This window comes from Schistocerca piceifrons, chromosome X, assembly GCF_021461385.2.
Source record: "Schistocerca piceifrons isolate TAMUIC-IGC-003096 chromosome X, iqSchPice1.1, whole genome shotgun sequence".
Classification (NCBI taxonomy): Eukaryota; Metazoa; Arthropoda; class Insecta; order Orthoptera; family Acrididae; genus Schistocerca; species Schistocerca piceifrons.
In genome coordinates, this window is record NC_060149.1 from 260,106,832 (window position 1) to 260,128,085 (window position 21,254).

At 43.4% G+C, this 21,254-nt stretch overlaps 1 protein-coding gene across 1 annotated transcript in view; it reads right to left on the reverse strand.

The window, feature by feature from the left end:
- The window catches only part of LOC124722296 (dedicator of cytokinesis protein 3-like), a 636,964-nt gene that overhangs the window by 317,191 nt on the left and 298,519 nt on the right, over positions 1-21,254 (reverse strand). Inside the window, exon 3 of the mRNA XM_047247479.1 lies at positions 6,968-7,008. Coding sequence (XP_047103435.1) covers positions 6,968-7,008 — 41 coding nt within the window. The remainder of the gene's footprint in view (positions 1-6,967; positions 7,009-21,254) is intronic.

The window sequence follows — 21,254 nt, forward strand, 5'->3', positions numbered from 1 at the left end:
ACAGTTCATAATCCTGCGGAAAAAAGTGGGTCACGAGAGAGATTCGAACACGGATCTCCGCCTTCGCAGTCTCTGTGAAAACATAACGACGCCGTGGCCATCCAGATTTGCTCTATGCTGCAGATATTAATCTTGGGCCGTTCACTGTTGTATTTTGCTTCTTTTCTCACCGTTCAGTACGCCTTCCCTCTGTTTTCTTGCTTGATCTGTGTTCATTTTTTGACGGACTATTCACTGGGTCATCTTACCAACTAAATCTGAGGGGGTTGCGATGAGAAATTTCCCTTGTGAGCATTACACCAGATTGGACTCAACATGTCGCTCTTAACCAAACAATATCGACACATGTAAAGGTAATTTCTGAAAGTACCACAGGGGAAGTGAGATAGGACAGTCGCTGCATACAGTGCACAGGGTTTACCTGATGTGAGTGCAGAGATTTCAATTCGTGACTGAGGACTGTGTACTGAACAACATTACATCAGCATGTACGTTATTTGTAGACTACTAAATATAGCCGTATGTCTTTAGTTGGTTAGCACTTCCAAGTGCATGCGGCAAGAGGAAGCCATGAATGTGCATTTTCCAATGGGCAACAGTTCGGGAGTTGAAGTATGGACGCGGGCACGAGAAACGGTTAGTCTATACTGACGGGCTTAGTCCACTTAGTGATACAGTACTATTGTGCAGAAAACATCAGGTCGTAAAGTTCGTGACGTGTTTGTGGGAAGGCTATGCAACGTAGAGAGAAAAAAAAAAAAACAGCCAACACATTGATGTGTGTACATATTGAGGTACCACATACAAAAATACCTGCACTTACACTCGGTATGTAAATGATCTAATGCAAAACGTCGGAAGCTATATGACGCAATCACGGATGATGCGGTTCTCTATAAGAAGGCAGCAACGCCAGAAGTCCACAGAGAGCTTCAGGTAGACCTACAGAGAATCGAAGATTGGTGCTGGGACTGATGGTTGACACTGAAAGGAAATAAATGTAACGTACTGTGCATAAATGGGCGAAAAGATCCACTACTGTTCGATTACGCTGCTGGCAAAAAAAAAAAAAACACTTGAAACAGTAATTACCGAAAAATACTGGGCGAGTCAGAAATAACGTCGCTTTTCAGTTGGCTATGAGGACTGTGTGTGTGCGCGCGCAGGTGACACACTAACGGCGTTGCAAGGGAGTGGGAAATTCAGTTACGATGGAGAGGTGAAGTGTGCAAGACCGTGTCAGTGTGGTAGAGCTTTAACGAGCTTCCCGCAGATTAAACCATCGCGGACACGACCCGGATGGCCATACCATACGACGCTGGATAGCTAAGCGGTTTAGGGGTGGGTCTGTGCATGATAGCAAATCTCCTGGACAACCCCGAAACATGAGGACACGGAAAAACATCGACCGTTTGGCATCAGTTCAAACTAGTCCTCAGCGATCGCAGGCACTAAAGATGAGCCACAGATTTCTACGGCCAGATGTGTACAAATTCCTCTTTTAACATGCCTATGATTGGCTGTTAGCCAGGCAGGCAAGCTGCTGCATGTCATCTGTAGAACGGGCAGGCTGCTCTACTCGTGTCCAAGCCGAGCTGTGCCCAATTCAAGCAGGCTCCAGGATTCTTACTTGCCTGCCCGTCTTCCCACAGTGCTACACTACGTGGCACTTAACTCTGTACGCTGTCACTGTAGTGTTCTGAGTAGAGTTCGGAGTTTTTAACAGAGTATCATAAGAGGAACCTCAGTGAAATATATATACATTTTCAGTCATTGTAGGCCAGGAAATGGCTGATTTTTTGTCCTTTTTTCCATTTCGGCGTATTTTGGGCTTATTTGTTAATTCTATATGAACGATTTTCTCTGCAACTTCACCCTCTTTCGACTAGGTCTGGCTATTCTCGATTCAGATCATCATCAGCTCACCTCTTATACAAGTTGTCTGCAGTAAGCAGAGCCATCTCTAAAAGTCGAGATCCTTTGCACCTAAGAACATGAAGACTTCTGTTTAGTCTATGCCAACTAAAGTAAGGTTTTGAAGTCTCGTTTCTGTAACCTTAGTGTCTTTCAGCCAATTATGACTCCAGTTACACCGATTTTAATTAATTTTTCCAAGAGGTATATTACAGTTGCGCTGAATTCATTCTAAGTGGGCAAAGCAGTTAATTCTAAATTCACCAAATGCAATGTAGGAAACAGAAAGTTCGTTTTTCATATTACGTTAATCTAAAAAGTACATGTCCGAAAGAAGAAGCTTTTCTTCCGTACCAAGCTTACTTCGCAATAAGTTACATGCCACCAGAATGTCTTTTTTAACATCCACTGAGCCGTATTATTTCCCTATTTCAATCGATGTTCGCCCTAAATTTAGAAAGCCTATGAATTTGTAAATGGTCTCAAGTCTTTGGCGAAGATTTCCACACACTTGCCGGCCACTAGATCTTTATTCTCGTTCAAAATATTTATGGAGTGAGGTAACTGATCGCCAAATTTAATAACACGTCATGATACAGTCGAGGGTTTTTTTTTTGTATTTCGATTCCTCCCAGAGGGAGGGGCGGGGGGGGGGGGGAGGGAGCTGGCAGCAGCGTAATACGTTGTGAAAAAAGCATAAAAAACAAAGAGGTCAGTGATGCTGATTTAAAAACACTTAGAAAATACAGGCACAATTAAAAAACACGGCGACTGTCTGGTTTCTGTTTGCAGCACTGTAAAAAGGGCACACACAACACTGAACACTCACGGAAAACAATGCACTATAGAGTATGAAGGTATATGACTATTGGGGGGGGGGGGGAGAGAACCCGGGCAGATGGGGGGGGGGGAATAAGGGCGTAACTGATGGAGGGGGAGAGCACAGAAAAATGGGGGAGGGGGGGAGGAGCAGGGTGGACGCGAGAAAAGGACTGGGGAAGACAGTGGAGGGGAAAGAAAAAGGACTCTGGGGGGGGGGGGGGGAGGAATGGAGTCAAAGGGTGGGTAGGTGGAGGAGAAACAGGATGGAAGGGTGGGGGGGAGAGCGAGCCTGGGAAAAGGACTGAGGGAGGGAGGGAGGGCGAGGTGAGGATCATAGTTGATAGGAGGGATAAATGGAGGGAGAGAGGGCATCATCTGGGAGGGGGAGTTGATGGAAACCACCTTGGGAAAGGAGATGGCTGGTGTAGAGGTGGAGGGTAGGGGGGACACAACGGCGAAGGCGCAGCAGCGGGCTGGGGTTGGAGAGGAGAGGAGAGGAGCAACCAGGGGATGAGGGGGATCACGTCAGGGGGAGGTGTATAGGAGGTGGACATGTTCGAGGAAAAGTGCAGATGGAGGAAAGGAATCAGGTGATATAGGATCCACGTGGGAGACGGATACGGAAGGCGAGGCGGAGTGCATGGCGCTCGAGAATCTGGAGGGACTTATACAATTTGGAGGGAGGGGGACGGTGGAAATCCAGGCGGGACTGGCATAACAGAGGATGGGACGGATTAAGGATTTGTAGGAGTGGAACACTCGAGGTTCCTCAGTGGGGAACCTTTTTATACAATGTGAATTGCGAGACACCTACCGATTTCTTTGAAACTGCCTCATAAACATGCGAAAACGTCTCCCCTGATCGTCTTGGATTCTGTTTCGTGAGTGGTATACGAACCCAATTTCTAATTTCTAATCAATCTCCTTTAAGTTCGGTTTGTTTATTTTGCTGCTGCCAGCAATATGATAAATGAACTGTAGTGAAACTAGCTACCCAAACGTATAGCTGGATAATCAAGTTGCATTAACAGCGCAATATGTTGTTAGGTGCAGCAGGCTGAACGGGTCGCGAGAAGCTTGCCAGGTTTGCGGAAATCCAAGTCGTCCTGCGTTAACCACTGTGCTTCAGTACACGTGTACTCTTGTGTGTCAGTTGCGGAAGGTTGAGCTGCTTTAATGGTTGCAGCGGAGACAGGGGCAGGCAGCCTGGAAGGAGAACTTTCATACCTCTGTCTACGGTGCATGTTAGACCTAGATTTGCATGCAGGGCGCTGTAAGATACAGGTAGTGCACGCTTAAGGTCGCACGTGTACGATTTTGCACACGTTTCTGGAAATGTGAGCGGCTAATCTAGGAATTGTTGACGGCTTGATGATGACTGACGAAGCACACCTCTTCTTATTGTCATGGACAGTTAAGATGCAAAACTGCCGTTCTTGAGGCACTGAGAACCCGCAGCAAGTCCATGAACAGGAGCTGCAAAGCCCGAAATGAACGCTGTGGTGTGGACTCGCTATAGCTAGGATCAGGGGTCCATATTTGCTTCTGGACGACAATGGTGCAACATATCCTGTGAATTCTGAGCTATATGTGTACATGGTTCGGAATTTTGTCGTTCCTGTGCTACAATAGTATCCCCATCCACTCACGTGTTATCAACAGGACGGTGGCACATTCATCCGAGCTGACGCCTGCCAATTTCTTGCTCTATGGATATCTTAAATACCGAGTGTTCGAAAATCGTCCTGCAAACCTCTACACGCTGGACGCTCACATGCGTAGAAATGTATTCCTGTTGCTATACTGAAGAACACTTTGCGTAACAGCTTCATAGCTCTTCTGCATGAGTACTCCGATAAAGGCGGTGCTCATCCCAGAGATGTGATTTTTAAGAAGTGAGTGCTACATACCGCATGAAACTCCAAAGATTAACTAACCCGTTTGCATTTGTAAATCATAACGATCTGTGTTAGTCATGTTTTTGAAAATAGTTGAAAAGGGCGTTCTTTCTGGGTCACTCTGTACCTAGGAGTAACTACCTGGAGCGACCTAAAGTGGAATGACCACATAAAACAAATTGTAGATGCAGCTGCAAGACTGAGATCCATTGGAAATATCTTAAGAAAATATAATTCACCTACGAAACAAATGGCTTGTAAAACACTTGTTTGTCCTATTCTTGAGAATCGCTCATCAGTCTGAGGCTCTTACCAAGTAGGGTTAATAGAAGGGATTGACAAGATCCAGCGAAGAGTGGCTTACTGTGTTCAAGCTTTGGTCTCCATCTTCAATTTTTAGCGCGCACACTTCCTTCCATTGCCAAACTGACAATTCCTTGATGCCTCAGGACGTGGCCTACCTACCGATTCCTATTTTAGTCAAGTTATGCCATTCAGTTTTCTTCCCATTTCGATTCATTACCTCTTCAGTAGCCATCCGATCTATCCATATAAACTTCAGATTTCTTCTGTGGCACCTGATTTCAAAAGCTTCTATTTTCTTCTTGCCTGAATTGCTTATCTTTCACGTTTCACTTTTGTACAAGACTATTTCCAAACAAATACTTCCAGAAATAACATCCTAACACATTGCCTGGTATTGTAAATCTGCATTTTATATCATATTTACTTCGGTAATTGTCACTTACTTTGCTACCGAAATAGCAAACATCGTCTACTACTTTTAGTGTCTCATTTCCTAATCTAATTTTCGCAGCATCGCTTGACGATGAAAAAATCTACAAATATTATAAATTCAAGTTTACCATTTTTGATTCCATCTTCTAAGTTAACTTGTACTGCCTGCATTGCCTCGCATTTTCCTACATTTCTCCGGAACCAAAAGTGATCTTTCCAGAGGTCGAATTATACTAGTCCTTCCATCCTTTCGTAAATAACTCGTCTCAGTATTTTGCAACCATGATTTTATTATTGGTTTTGTAATATTCACACCTGTCAGAACCTGCCTTCCTTGGAACTGGAATTATTACTCTCTTCTTTAAGTCTAAGCTTATTTCCCCTGTCTCATGCCTTGCATATCAAAGGGTATATTCTGCCAAGGAGCTCAATAACTCGAAGGGAACGTCGTGTACTCGAGATAATATTTATTCCCTTTGTATTGCCCTTCCATATATTCCTTCCACTTTTCAGCCTTCCGTTCTTTGCTTTGAACTGGCTTGCCATCTGAGCTCTATACATTGATACAGCCGCTTCTTCTCTTTTCTTCAAAAGTTTATTTAATTTTCCTGTAGGTGGCGTCTATCTTTCCCACGATCATGCATGTTTCTACAGCTTACCGTCACATATCTGCCTGACAACGAAATCGGGAATAGTTCATTTGTTGACTTTAGAGCAGACGAACCTTCCAACCTGATTTTTATACTAGAGGCATCGAATTATCTTACAACGCATGAAGTGTTTACGCTGTGCTGAATAAATTGCTCTCGTTTCTCGCCCAACAACAGACATTGTCGCTGCGTTCCACGCAGTCAGTATGTCGATATCTGTAACACTCTTATTGGGTAGGGTCCGAATACTTCGCGCACATACTGTGTAAGAATTTGCACGGATAATAAACACACTATATCAGACAGTTACATAAACCCCGTCTACCTATGAGGTGTCTTTGGCGTGTTGATTTACATCTTCAAATGTCCCGCTGATTGAATCCGCGAATCACTATCGTGTCCATGAAGGAGTAAAATAAGTTATTTGCTGCAAAAAGTATTGCTAATTGAAAAATTCTGTAGAGATTTTAAGCGTCAATCGAAACAGGATTTATCGCGGATTGTGAAGATTATAAAGTCAAAGTAGTAGAATTTAGTGCACAGAACATGCAACATGGGAGGTGACAAATGCTTAACTGTTACAAAGCTCGCCAATAGCCTGGCATTAACGAGAAAGATTTGTAATGTCGACAGGAATTAAGATTTTTAATAATTGTACCCATACTTTTATTCCCTGTTTTCATGAAGTAGCATGCTAAGCTTGATGAAACTGTAAACTTTAGGGAAAAACGTCTCCCGCTAAGATATTTTCATTGAGAGTTCAGGTTAAGACAAAGTGTGCTACAACTAGTTAAAACAGCAATAAGATAACTATCTAAACAGTAAAAGGCAGGCCAATTATAGTAAACATGTACAACACGGTTTAGCTGTTTCATTGCTGCACGGCAGAAAAAATGGTGGAACTAAACAACTTGAGCAGCGGAAATTTGTAATTTATTTCCTTACCTTTATCGATCTGTTTTTCTGCGAGAATCCTCTGTACCAACCTGTGGAAGAAAACGAATTGAAAATGAAAACTATATACAAGCAAAACATCTATTCAAATTTGACACATTGCACTGTGTTGGCAGAAAGAAATATACAGTATCAGAGTTGTAAAAATAACAAAGTGTGAAAATAAGGTAACAATACTGTTACAACAAATACAAATCAAAATCAAACACAGCGTTCTCATCATAGATGTTTCCTAGGATCACCTTCGGAAGCTTTCTATGCTATTACTGTTCGAAGTTCCATTCTGACTGATACCTTTAAGCATACAATAATTTCTTGAGTTTCAGTAAGATCAATCATCTGGACGACTTAACGCGCGAGTGAGGAACGTAAGCGCAGAGGGCAGCAGAATGTTCGAAAAATATTCTGCCAAATGTTTGTGCACATTTTGTAACTTTTACGTGAGAAATGTTTTCAGCACATACTTATTGAACGTTGGGTCATCAGTTCGCTTTAATTCAATCAGGAAGAATCATTGCTACGGTCTCTAGTGGATAATAAAAATTTTGTGGAATCTGCTGTCACCTAATGTAACTGCAGGTTTCGAGCATTATTTACTAAACTATCAGGTGCAAGCCCCAGATAATTGTTCAGTGCGTTAGAGGGCGTATGCGGTAGCTACATACTTTCTCTTCTCCGGCTTCAGATTAAGCTAGAGCGCCGAAAAAGTGTTTTCAAAAAATTAAAAGCATAAGGCGTAAATTACATTTCTCAAGCATGATATTTTCATATTATAAATGGTTCAAATGGCACTGAGCACTGTGGGACTTAACATCTGAGGTCATCAGTCCCCTAGAACGTAGTACTACTTAAACCTAACTAACCTAAGGAAATCACTCATATCCATGTCCGAGGCAGGATTCGAACCTGCGACCGTAGCAGTCGCGCGGTTCCGGAATGAAGCGCCTAGAACCGCTCGGCCACCGCGGCCGGCTTCATATTATATGGTCGCAACATAGATCTGGTTATTTTTCTACATTTCCATCATCTACGTCCAAGGATTTTGAAATATCATAGAGAAAATCATCACTGATCGCTAATGCTGACGGCAACCTCAACCAGACTTGACCCAATTGTCCCAAAAAAATGTTGCTGCAAGAGTGATGATGATTCAATGCCGTTTATGGAGGCAGTACGTGTGTGTTTGCAGGTTTTATTGCGCGCCACACCATAGTCTAAAAAATCATCTACTTCTTCACTCACGGCAGAAATTTCGCACTTGGGACAGTTTGGAATCGACACGGCGATTTTGATCTCACTTTTCGTATCACCCAATTTTTATTGGAACTGAATCTTTACTTATCGGGAAATAGCCGTATTAACAGCAATAACCTCTGTGCCTCGTGTTTTCGAAGAGATGGTTTCATAATCCAGGTTTGAAAAATGTGAAGGGGACACTAAAATCACATCGGAATGTTTATATAGCATCAACATATTTTTTTAATTCTGCCGATAACTTTCTGCAAGGGATGAAACACTCATTTGCACTAAACGTTTTGCTTCTAGGGCTGTTAGGCTGACTTAAACACATCATCCTTGGAGGAAGTCCTCCTTCCGGTTTATCCAGACTCAGCCGACGACATTAAGTGATGGTGACCCCATACGTTCGAATCGGGACTCTTTGTCAGTTAACCGAGCAGGTAATACATTCTCCACATATTACTGTCTTATATTTACTGTCGGAAGAGGTGCAGCCTTGAAAGTTCGAAACCTGGATTTGTAATCGGAATTTCTCTAGTCAGCACAACAGCCAGACTGCTTTTTAATTGTACTGCTTACCTAAACCGTTTTCAAGTATCAGCATGTGCCTGATTTTAAGGAGTTCAGAGAGGCATGAGCTCTTAATATTATCTTTTCTGTATAAGCTGATGTACGAGAATGGTGAACGGAATTTAGTGCCCTTGACAATGTAAGATTGTCACAATTACGCCAACCAGAAATAAAAAAGAAATTACAATTACAGACAATGAGTGCTGTGTATAGTTTAGCATGCAAGATTAGTTTTATGCTTAATGACATTGAAATATAAAGTTGTCTTCAAGGAATAATTTCAATATTTTTGCACAATAAACAGTTATAATGAGACTTCATTCATTCTGCCACGATTTCTGTCGAACTATCACTCTCGTTATGAATAACTCGACATTCCTTCAAACTTTGCTGCTGACATTTGTTGAAGCAAGAATTAGACCGTTTTCCACTCCTATGGGAATTTTATTTACGTAAAAAATCGACCGCAATTAAATTTTAATGCAACTTCTAATGGGACACCCTCCGCTAATAATACCTTTTTTTTAAATAGAAAAAACCGATATGTATACTACAGATCCTTGTATAGGTGAACATTCTGGGCTGTTTCATTGAAGGAATTTAATTTGATTTTGTATACGATGTATTGTGTTTCAGACCAGAATGTATAAAAAGAAATTAAGTTGTTGCAATCGATACAGATAAAATTATTTTTCTTTTAGAAATATCTGAAATTACGAAATTTCTAGTAAACTTATTGTTGTTGTGGTCTTCAGTCATGAGACTGGTTTGATGTAGCTCTCCATGCTCCTCTGTCCTGTACAAGATTCATCTCCCAATACGTACTGCAGCCTACATCCTTCTGAATCTGCTTAGTGTATTCATCTCTTGGTCTCCCTCTACGATTTTTACCCTCCACGCTGCCCTCCAGTACTACATTGGTGATCCCTTGATGCCTCAGAACATGTCCTACCAACCGACCCCTTCTTCTAGTCAAGTTGTCACAAACTCCTCTTCTCCCCAACCCTAATCAATACCTCCTCATTAGGTATGTGTTCTACCCATCTAATCTTCAGCATTCTTCTGTAGCACCACATTTCGAAAACTTCTATTTTCTTCTTGTCCAAATCATTTATCGTCCATGTTTCACTTCCATACATGGCTACACTCCATACAAATACTTTCAGAAATGACTTCCTGACACTTAAATCTATACTCGATGTTAACAAATTTCTCTTCTTCAGAAACGCTTTCCTTGCCATTGCCAGTCTACATTTTAGAATATTGTGAATACCGCAGAATGTAGTGGTAGTAGTGGGCATGCCTCTGATGGAGACAGACTTATTTTTCTTATGATCGGCGCTAATAATGTAATTTGGAATATTAAGTGGAAATTGTAAAAACGGTGTGATTTTGAAAACTGTGACAAAGAATAAAATTCAAGAATAATACAGGCAAATCTTCATCAGTTATTTAGTCATCAGGAACCCACAACGTTAAATCAAAATTACAGCTGCAAGAATGTACCTCTAGACACAAGAAGTGTAGCCAACAACAAGAGAACATGAAGATAAGTAAAAAGTTTTTCTTTTGTATATCTTACGCCTCTCGAAGCTTTTGAAACTAATGAAGACACCAAGAAAAATTTAATAGTGATGAGTGAGAGGGTAAGATTACAAATTTCACATGAGCTTTTTTTTTATTAATGTTATACTTAAAGTTTCTGACAACTACCTTTTGAGGGAAAAGTTACATGTCAAATTGAATAGTGAACCATAAATTCCCTGTATCTGCTGAAGTAAATGAAACCAGGTTCGAGAAATTAAAATGGGAAACTACCACATAATAAGTATCCTTGATGGAGTCTCGAACTACATTATATATGCTTTACACCTTTCTTATCTATTTTGGGTGTTTAATTACCTATCTTTAATAATTAAAAATGCCTAGGGCTTATGCTGGCTGTGTGCGGATGCAGGGCCATTTAGTCGCAGTACGCAAACAACTAGAAGCTGCATTGGCGGTGGTAGACAGGCTTCTGGCAGTTGCTCTGGGCTGCAGCAGAAAGGGGCCTCTGGAGAAACGGCTGTGTGCACCTCTCGTTCCGTCGGCGTATCGCCTAAATCCTGCCGCCAATACGCTTTCCGATGCGCTTGACCGGGTAGTTCGTCCAAATCTGTGGCCGAATGGCAAACAGTGGCGTGTTCGCAGATTTCTAGACGAAGAGCCACGTTTCTATTGTGCCTGTTAACCTTAGTTGTACTTTCAGCAATAGACAATATAAAATCATGTGTTTCTGTATGGAAGTGAAACGTGGACGATAAATAGTTTAGACAAGAAGACAATAGAAGCTTTCGAAATGTGGTGCTACAGAAGAATGCTGAAGATTAGATGGGTAGATCACATAACTAATGAGGTATTGAATAGAATTGGGGAGAAGAGGAGCTTGTGGCACAACATGACTAGAAGAAGGGATCGGTTGGTAGGACATGTTCTGAGACATCGAGGGATCACCAATTTAGTATTGGGGGACAGCGAGGAGGGTAAAAATCAGAGGGAGACCAAGAGATGAATACACTAAGCAAATTAAGAAGAATGTAGGCTGCAGTAGGTACTGAGAGATGAAGAAGCTTGCACAGGATAGAGTAGCATGGAGAGCTGCATCAAACCAGTCTCAGGACTGAAGACCACAAAAACAACACACTGCAACAAAAAAATGTTGAAATGTGTGTGAAATCTTATGGGACTTAACTGCTAAGGTCATCAGTCCCTAAGCGTACACACTACTTAACCTAAATTATCCTAAGGACACACACACACACACACACACACACACACACACACACACACACACACACACACACACACACACACACACATGCCCGAGGGGGAGAACTCGAACCGGGACCAGCCGCACAATCCATGACTGCAGCGCCTGAGACCGCTCGGCTAATCCCGCGCGGCACACACTGCAACAGATCGTACCTGGAAGCGTTAATTACGTAGGCAGCAAAGCGAGTTCCGAATAAAAGACCACAAACTCGAAAATACACTCGAGTATATTCTGAAAATACTTCAGCGAAAATAAATAACCGCAGTTTACATTTAAAAACTGTTAATCGTACTTTTGCGGCCAGAACAAACTATTGATTGTTCACTATTGTTCGGATACAGGATATTTTTGCGACGTAGTACTGCATTGAAGTTTGTAAGAACTGACTTCGTGCTGTCGGCAAATACGTTTATATTCCAGAAGCATTGTTCAACTTAGAAATATTATTTAAGTCTCTGAATGAGACAGTCACAAACATCTTGATAATGAGTCATGTTCGCGTGTACATAAACATCGGGAACAAACAGCACTTTCAATTAGTTGGCGAATACAGTTCAATTCTATAAAAACAGTTTCCTCCGGTTCTTCTCAGTATTCAAACCACATCACCATAAACCGTTAGTCGAAATATTACCACTTTCCACATAACCCGATTTACATTGCAAATACGGCGCTGCCTGGGTGCTTACTCGGGTCCTGACACACACCGGCAATGACCAGTTCCAGCCACAATGCCTCAAATCAATTTACAAGTTCCGGCCCACTACTTAAATGTTCAAACATCGCATATGGTGAGATGAAAGTACACTTAAAAAGTGTAATTCATGCACGAAAAAAGAAAAACTTCTTTTGATCATACAGTATTGCAGTGCCTTGTTATTCTGATGACAATGCAAAGCTCCTTTGGATGTGCATGGATGTTCAATGGAACACGCACTGCGGCTACTACAGCCGTTATGAAACACATTAGGTGTACTCGCAACTGCGATTATGGACAACCATCAACCGTAGAATGGACTGACGAAATGAAAATTTGTGCCGGACCGGGACATATGGAAGTTTGGGTCTAGCGGTGAGTCTTGCAGTGACAGCCAAATGGTAAGGCGACCACCCGCGATGAGGGAGGAAGCCGCGTTCGAGTCCCGGTCCAGCACAAATTTTCATTGTCGTCATTCCATTCTACAGCTGATGGTTGTCTATATTTGCGACTACGAGCGCACTTAATATGTTATTTCGATCAGTTCTTCAGTTTTGCTAATCGTTCTGCAACATTTAGTATGTTGGATTAACGAGAGAGAGAGAGAGAGAGAGAAGAGCGAGGGAGAGAACTTTCCAAGAAGAGATGCCTATTTTGTCCTGATTTAGGTTTTCCGCGAATTCCCTAAACAGCTTAAGGCAAATGCCAGGACGGTTACTTCGAAAGGACACAGCCGGTTTTCTTCTCCATCCTTCCCTAATCCGAGCTTGTGCTCCGTCTCTAATGACTTCGTTGTCGACGGGAGGTAAAACACTAACATCCTCCTACTGCTACTGCTACAGCCCACGTTCTGAAACGTGTCAACAAACACTACTTCCCCCAACTGACAAATCGTGAAACGAATTAGACGGTAAAGTTAGAAAAATTCGGCTTGTACAGACGAGTCTTTATACGTAACATATGCGAATTGAATAGAAAAATAGAAACACGAGAAGTCTTAATAATTTTGGTAATCTGGCACACATCACGTGGTAGCTTATTGATCACGCACAACGGGAAAAACGATTGTTGGTAAGCCTCCGTGAGTCCACGTGAGCTCGAATCTCTCTAATTTTACATTCATGACTCGTTCACGAGATATACCTATGAGGAAGCAATGTACTGGTAACTTTTCTAGGAACGTACGCTCTCGGAATCTTACCAGTAAACCAAAACGGGATGTACAACGCCTCTCCTGCAGCGTATGCCACTGGAGTTGGCTGAGCATCTCTGTAACGTTTAGCACTTACAGAATGAAACTATACGAAACGCGATGCTCTTCTTTCGTTCTTTTCTATTTCATCTATCAACAACCATCTGGTATGGATGCCAGACTAACGAGCAATATTCAGATATTGGTCGAAGGAGTGTTCTGTAAGCTACCTTTTTCGTGACTCGACTACGCTTCCTGGGTCCTTCCAGTGGCTGTCGATCTGGCATCTGCTTTACCTGCGATTAGGTTTGTAAGGTCGTTCCACTTTGTCACTCAGTTCGCACGCTACCGGATATTTAATGGGTGTGACTGCTTCTAGTGAGCGTTCTGCAATCGTGTAATCATACAGAATTGAGTATTTCTGTCTATTGATGTGCCATAGTCTGCTCCGATAGCTGAGTGGTCAGCGTAGCGATCTATCACGCCAAGGGGCCAGGGTTCGATTCCCTGGGTCGGAGATTTTTCTCCGCTCAGGGACTGGGTTTTGTGTTCTCCTCATTATCGTTTCATCATCATCATCATCATCACCACCAGTGGAAGGCAACGGGAAACCACCACTGGAATCACTTCCCTAGACGCTCATGCGGTGGACCTCTCTGACGAGGCTTCCCCCAAGACAAGACCTGCCGTAAGGCAGAACACAAAGTTCAAAGTTATGTGCAATACGATACATTCGTTTGCTGATGGTCAAATGACAATCCCTAACTCAAGCGTTGGTCATCTATAGGTCTTCCTGAATGTTGCTACAATTTTATAGCGTGCACACAGCATCATCCACGAAGAGCCTTCCAATGTTATTCACTAGGTCATTTATATATTTTTTGAAAAGTGACACACCCTAAGGGCACGCCCGAGAGACAACCGTATATTTTCAACTCAAATACCTGCTGTGGTCTCATACATCACTTGGTTATCGAGGTAACCAGACTTATCCCAATATGATTTTGTTTCTTATTGTTTTGTCGGGAGACACATCGAACAGCGCTACGCAATGAGGGCTCAAATGAAAGAGCAAATTTCGGGAACACGACGATCACCACAGTCGCAGAAATAGTTCGGTGTAACCAGAGTGCACCAACACGTACGTAACTGTATTTCGACAAACGTGTAAAGCATTTGGAAAACCTACACCAGCAAATAGAAAATAGGCAAATTTGTGCTTTTGGAACCTTCTTTTCGACAAAAATGTAATGCTGATCCATAAAACGTAGATTCGTTTTACTGTTAAAAAAGAAAGTACACTACTCGCCATTAAAATTGCTACACTACGAAGATGACGTGCTACAGACGCGAAATTTAACCGACAGGAAGAAGATGCTGTGATATGCAAATTATTAGCTTTTCAGAGCATTCACACAAGGTTAGCGCCGTTGGCGACACCTACAACGTGCTGATATGATGAAAGTTTCCAACCGATTTCTCATACACAAATAGCAGTTGACCGGCGTTGCCTGGTGAAACGTTGTTGTGATGCCTCGTGTAAGGAGGAGAAATGCGTACCCTCACGTTTCCGACTTTGATAAAAATCGGATTGTAGCCTATCGCGGTTGCGGTTTATCGTATCGCGACATTGCTGCTCGCGTTGGTCGAGATCCAATGACTGTTAGCAGAATATGGAATCTGTGGCTTCAGGAGGGTAATACGGAACGCCGTGCTGGATTCCAACGGCCTCGTGTCACTAGTAGTCGAGATGACAGGCATCTTATCCGCATGGCTGTAACGGATCGTGCAGCCACGTCTCGATCCCTGAGTCAACACATGGGGACGTTTGCAAGACAACAACTATCTGCACGGACAGTTCGACGACTTTTGCAGCAGTATGGACTATCAGCTCGGAGACCATGGCTGCGGTTACTCTTGACCTGTATCACAAACAGGAGCGCCTGCGATGATGTACTCGACGACGAACCTGGGTGCACGAATGGCAAAACGTCATTTTTTCGGATGATTCCAGGTTCTGTTTACAGCATCATGATGGTCGCATCCGTGTTTGGCGACATCGCGGTGAACGCACATTGGAAGCGTGTATTCGTCATCGCCATACTGGCGTATCACCCTGCGTGATGGTATGGGGTGCCATTGGTTACACGTCTCGGTCACCTCTTGTTCGAATTGACGGCACTTTGAACAGTGGACGTTACATTTCAGATGTGTTACGACCCGTGGCTCTACCCTTCATTCGATCCCTGCGAAACCCTACATTTCAGCAGGATAATGCACGACCGCATGTTGCAGATCATGTACGGGCCTTTCTGGATACAGAAAATGTTCGACTGCTGTCCTGGCCAGCACATCTCCAGATCTCTCACCAATTGAAAACGTCTGGTCAATGGTGGCCGAGCAACTGGCTCGTCACAATACGCCAGTCACTACTCTTGATGAACTGTGGTATCGGTTTGAAGCTGCATGGGCAGCTGTACCTGTACACGCCATCCAAGCTCTGTTTGACTCAATGCCTAGGCGTATCAAGGCCGTTATTACGGCCAGAGGTGGTTGTTCAGGGTACTGATTTCTCAGGATCTATGCACCAAACTTGCGTGAAAATGTAATCACATGTCAGTTCTAGTATAATATATTTTTCCAATGAATACCCGTTTATCATCTGCATTTCTTCTTGGTGCTACAATTTTAATAGCCTGTAGTGTAAATACTTTATACCTAATGTGGAAGTGTGGGACAGCGCATTCTCTTTAATAGATAATCAGAAAGTATTCTTTAAGCACACCCATTATCCTATAAAATATTTCTTTCCCTACGAGTTTTAGAGCCAGTTAGCGCCAATAACATTATCTGCTACCCAATCCGTGGTGCATATCCATAAATTTTAAAAATCCGCTACATCAATTTTTTTACAATCTCCCTATGCGACAGTTTGATGTTAACCTAATTTCCTGAAGATTTCAGGTAATGTAAGATCCATCATTCACTTCGTTCTTGACTGGCTGTGTAAATGAGGTCTACTAATATCAAATACCGGCCTTAATTTGAGGAAGAAATTTCTGAGGATGTACGTCTGGAGTACAGCATTGTATGGTAGTGAAACATGGACTGTGGGAAAACCGGAACAGAAGAGAATCGAAGCATTTGAGATGTGGTGCTATAGACGAATGTTGAAAATTAGGTGGACTGATAAGGTAAGGAATGAGGAGGTTCTACGCAGAATCGGAGAGGAAAGGAATATGTGGAAAACACTGATAAGGAGAAAGGACAGGATGATAGGACATCTAAGACATGAGGGAATGACTTCCATGGTATTAGAGGGAGCTGTAGAGGGCAAAAACTGTAGAGGAAGACAGAGATTGGAATACGTCAAGCAAATAATTGAGTACGTAGGTTGCAAGTACTACTCTGAGATTAAGAGGTTAGCACAGGAAAGGAATTCGTGGCGGGCCGCATCAAACCAGTCAGTAGACTGATGACCAAAAAAAAAAAGTGTAAATGGAACTCCTTTTGAGAAAAAAAATTCTGATTCAATAGTTCTCGGATCCACGGCGCACGCTTGCTGTGTGTGTGTGTGTTTGCGTTTGTCAGAGAGAGAGAGAGAGAGAGAGAGAGAGAGAGAGAGAGAGAGAGAGAGAGAGAGAGGGGGAGGGGGGGGGGGAGGGGGGAGGGAGGAAGGGGCGATAGATATTTCCTACAACACGCATTCTATTTTAGCCAGCAGTATTGGAGTAATGGAATAGTTGATGTATCAGGCTGGCAATGAAGCAATCAGTATGATTACTGTGGAGTGCAGAGTGCTTTGCAAACAAATCTCGTTTATTACCTGCCATATATATGGAATGGGAACCATCTAATAATTGCGAGGTGTAGTGAGTTTCCTGTGAAAGTCAGCCCCACACTGTAAAATACAAAGAATGATTTTGCCGAAATTATTTTCATTATTTGACAGCACTGCACTTCACTTCGATTAATTAGTAGCGTCAACCACAAAGCAAATTCAAACGTAAAAACAAGTGAATAACAAAAGTGGAAAGAGTACTACAGCGGTGTTTATTCTCCCACTAATTTTCTATGTTATTGTCTCCATTGTTGAGTCATTTTCACGAGAGTGGAACCCGTTATTATACAGATGGCAAGCCGATTCGGTCATTATCGTCAGTACTTATACTTAACATTCGCTACCATCTATGAACCGCTGAATTCTTTGTCTCATCTCTGGATGTCTCACGCACTGAGTGGTGAATATCTCATGCTGTCATATACAGTTCACTGAAAAAAACGTATCATTACCCGAAATTAAAATGCAGTTTATATTTACGGACACCAGCTCTGCCAGTTACCGATGCTCTGCCTTCCAAAATAAGCAATAGCATGTTTCTATAATTGTGTATTTAAGCGAGAACACTAAAAAAGTTCATTCTTAGCGGTGTGTGGTACGCGAGCAATATTATAGGTTGCCTGAGGTGCTAATTTAATTTGGGGTCCCTTCACGGGCACATCAGTTATTAAGGTGGTCATGTGTATATTTCTGACATACACTTATGTTGTGGATCTTCGAGCTCCACCGAAAGAAATACATGCGGAAGGCGATAACGTGAACACAAAGGGTTTTCCTGGTAAAAGTATGGCAGCGCTAAAGAAAATTATTACAAAGGGAAATTGGCCATTGGCTATGGGTGGTATTTAGCAACTGTGTTGTCTCACCACCAGTGACATAAAAACTGTCAGTGCAGCCTGCTAGATCCCGCATGGCACTCGACAGTGCAGAACGGCTCCGGCCGTATAGCGTAGTTTATGTTAGCAGTTACCATTTCTGCAAAATCGCTCTCTATACTTCAAAAATTCGCCATGGTAGCGCTATTAATCCTGCATTTCTTCAGCATAAAGCGTTCGATGTAAGAGTATGTACAAAAGAATTTAAGCCGGGAGCGAGATGGCCATTAAAGATGTGCTATATATTATTGTTGCAGGTACACGACCATCAGGATAACCGTTTCTGATCGAGCATTATCATCTATTTGACATGATCACCCTTGCGTGTTGTATGGGAAACTGCCAACTGTTCCCTAATATTGGCAGGATTCATCAATGAAAGCCATTTTCCGGGCGTCATGACGTATATGAAGAGATTTCATACGTTCCTTGTGGACTGGTGCAGAATTCTCTTACATACATCGAAAATGGTGCACATAGTGTTGCAGCGTATCATGCCTAAAGATGTCCGCCTCCGGTAGCTGATTGGTCAGCGCGACAGAATGTCAATCCTAAGGGCCCGGGTTCGATTCCCAGCTGGGTTGGAGATTTTCTCCGCTCAGAGACTGGGTGTTGTTGTCTTAATCATCATCATCTCATCCCCATCGACGAGCAAGTCGCCGAAGTGGCGTCACATCAAAAGACTTGCGCCTCGTGACCCGTCTACCCGACGGGAGGCCCTAGTCACACAACATTTACATTTTTATGCCTAAAGATGACAGTGCTCAGAGTTCCGCGTATGTGCTGCTAACATGAGACGAGAGCAATAGCACAACTGTACCGGTCCCTTTCCACAGAATAGAAGGATCCAACCCATGCTAGTCGTGAAATTCATCAACACATGCAAAAATTCCTACTCCAGGTTAACCGCGATTCAACCGTGAACAGGACACAAGCCCATTCTTCATTGGTCCAGCCTGGTCGGCACATCACCATATTAAGATGTTACATTTTGTGAGGCGGTCGTCGAGGACACGAAACAACCTCTCAAAACCAACACGCAGGCTGATGGCAACCGTGTAACCCAAGGCTGCTGCAAGATCTCTATCCAGGTGAGATGCTATGATGGTTGGATGTTTTCAGGCATTTAAGGCACGATACCTGTTCTGGCGCTGCATTTGAGCAAGTGACTGATCTTGCTTGTACTGCCGTTGACCGTTTCCTCCCTCCTGGAATCTCGATCACAGCCAACAAATGTGGTTACAGGCGAATACCGACTCGCAGTCAACCTGTGGTAACTGTGGGCGGCCTGTAATCTGTCACTGATCCGGCGGTGCAAGGGTGTGTCAAACTGACACAATGGCAACGGCCTTGCCGCAGTGTATACACCGGTTCCCGTCAGATCACCGAAGTTGGGCGCTGGGTGACCATCCGGGTCGCCATGAGTTGTTGCCATTTTTCGGGGTGCACTCAGCCTCGCGATGCCAATTGAGGAGGTCAAAGAAAACCATCGTAACGATCGGGAGAGGTGTGCTGACCACACGCCCCTCCTATCCGCATCCTCAATGAGGATGACACGGCGGTCGGATGGTCCCGATGGGCCACCTATGGCCTGATGACGGAGTGGAAACTGACAAAATACGTAGTCAGAACAGCTATTCCAAAGACCTCTGCATACACTGCAAACTGTTGCAGGCAGAACCAATGGTCTCGTACTGGCGTAGCGTGTTTTCGTAATGTCCTGTCAGAATTTAGTCTGCACAATTGCTTTTTTTTTCCCCTCGACGATCGCTTAACTTACGAACCTAAGAGTACTTTCCACTTATGTACGTTTGTTTCGGTTAAAGATTATGTCCATGGTCAGCAAATGACATGTGGCAGAACGAAACTCTGTGTATGGTAATGCTATTGTCCAAGGCTCTCGTGGTTGCGTACCGATAAGCTATGTCTGCTCAATCGCCTTCTCAATCATTGCACTCCCTCATATTTAACTTCTACTCTTACACTACTAACTGAAGAAATACTCGTTCTCAAAAAACTAAAATCCCTCTGTACCACAGCGTAACATTACCATGTTCCCCAAATCACTTTCTGCATCAGGAACCCGACTTGGGAACAATCTTCGTCAAACAATCAGATATTAAATTCTTTCCAAACTTTAAGAGACAGTTAACGGCCCACAGTCTATCACAATAGCCACCTCTCCCAGTCTGCAGCTCACTCTCGCCAATCCCCCCTTCGCCAGAGCTTTTTCCTCCCTGGTGTTCGCAGAATTCTTTATTTAAATTCTGTTCTTTCCTAACAGCTGCTGTCACTGTCATTTCAATCACAGCCGCTGTCACTGTCATTTTAATCTTCTCCTCTTTCTTTATCCTTTCCGGTTCAATAATACAAGGAGTAGTCAAGTAAAAACCGACCACCCGCCACAAGGGGACCATGGTGTAGTTCCATTCAAAAGTAATCACCACACGCGCTAAGACATTTATCCCACTGGGAGACGAGGCGATCAGTTCCTGTTTCGTAGAACGCGGTCGGTCGGTGACGGATCCACAACTGCACCCACTCTTGTAATCCCTCGTCCCCTTGAAAGCGACGCCCACGTATGTCTTTCTTCAGGTCGCCGAAGACGTTAAAATTACATGGTGAAAGATCCGGGATCCACGGAGGATGTTGCAGTGTTTCCCAACCAAATCGCTGAACCGTTGTCTTCGTCCAATTGACAGTGAGGGGTTGGGCGTTATCGTGCAACAGGATGATTCCGCCCGACAGCATTCCTGGGCGTTTTGACTTCACGGCGCGTTGCAGTTTCTACAAAGTGTCTTCACAGCGCTGCGCATTGATTGTGGTTCCACGTTTGAGGAACTCGACGAGCAAAGGAAGTATCTGCTGCGTGAAAGCGCCCGCCCCCACACTGCCAATCGGACAAAGGCTACGATTCGCCGATTTGGTAGGGAAACACTGCAACATCCTCCGTGCGTCCCGGATCTTTCATCGCGTTATTTTCACATCTTTCGCGGCCTGAAGAAAGAATTGCATGGGCGTCAGCTTCAGATGGACGAAGAGGTGCAAGAGT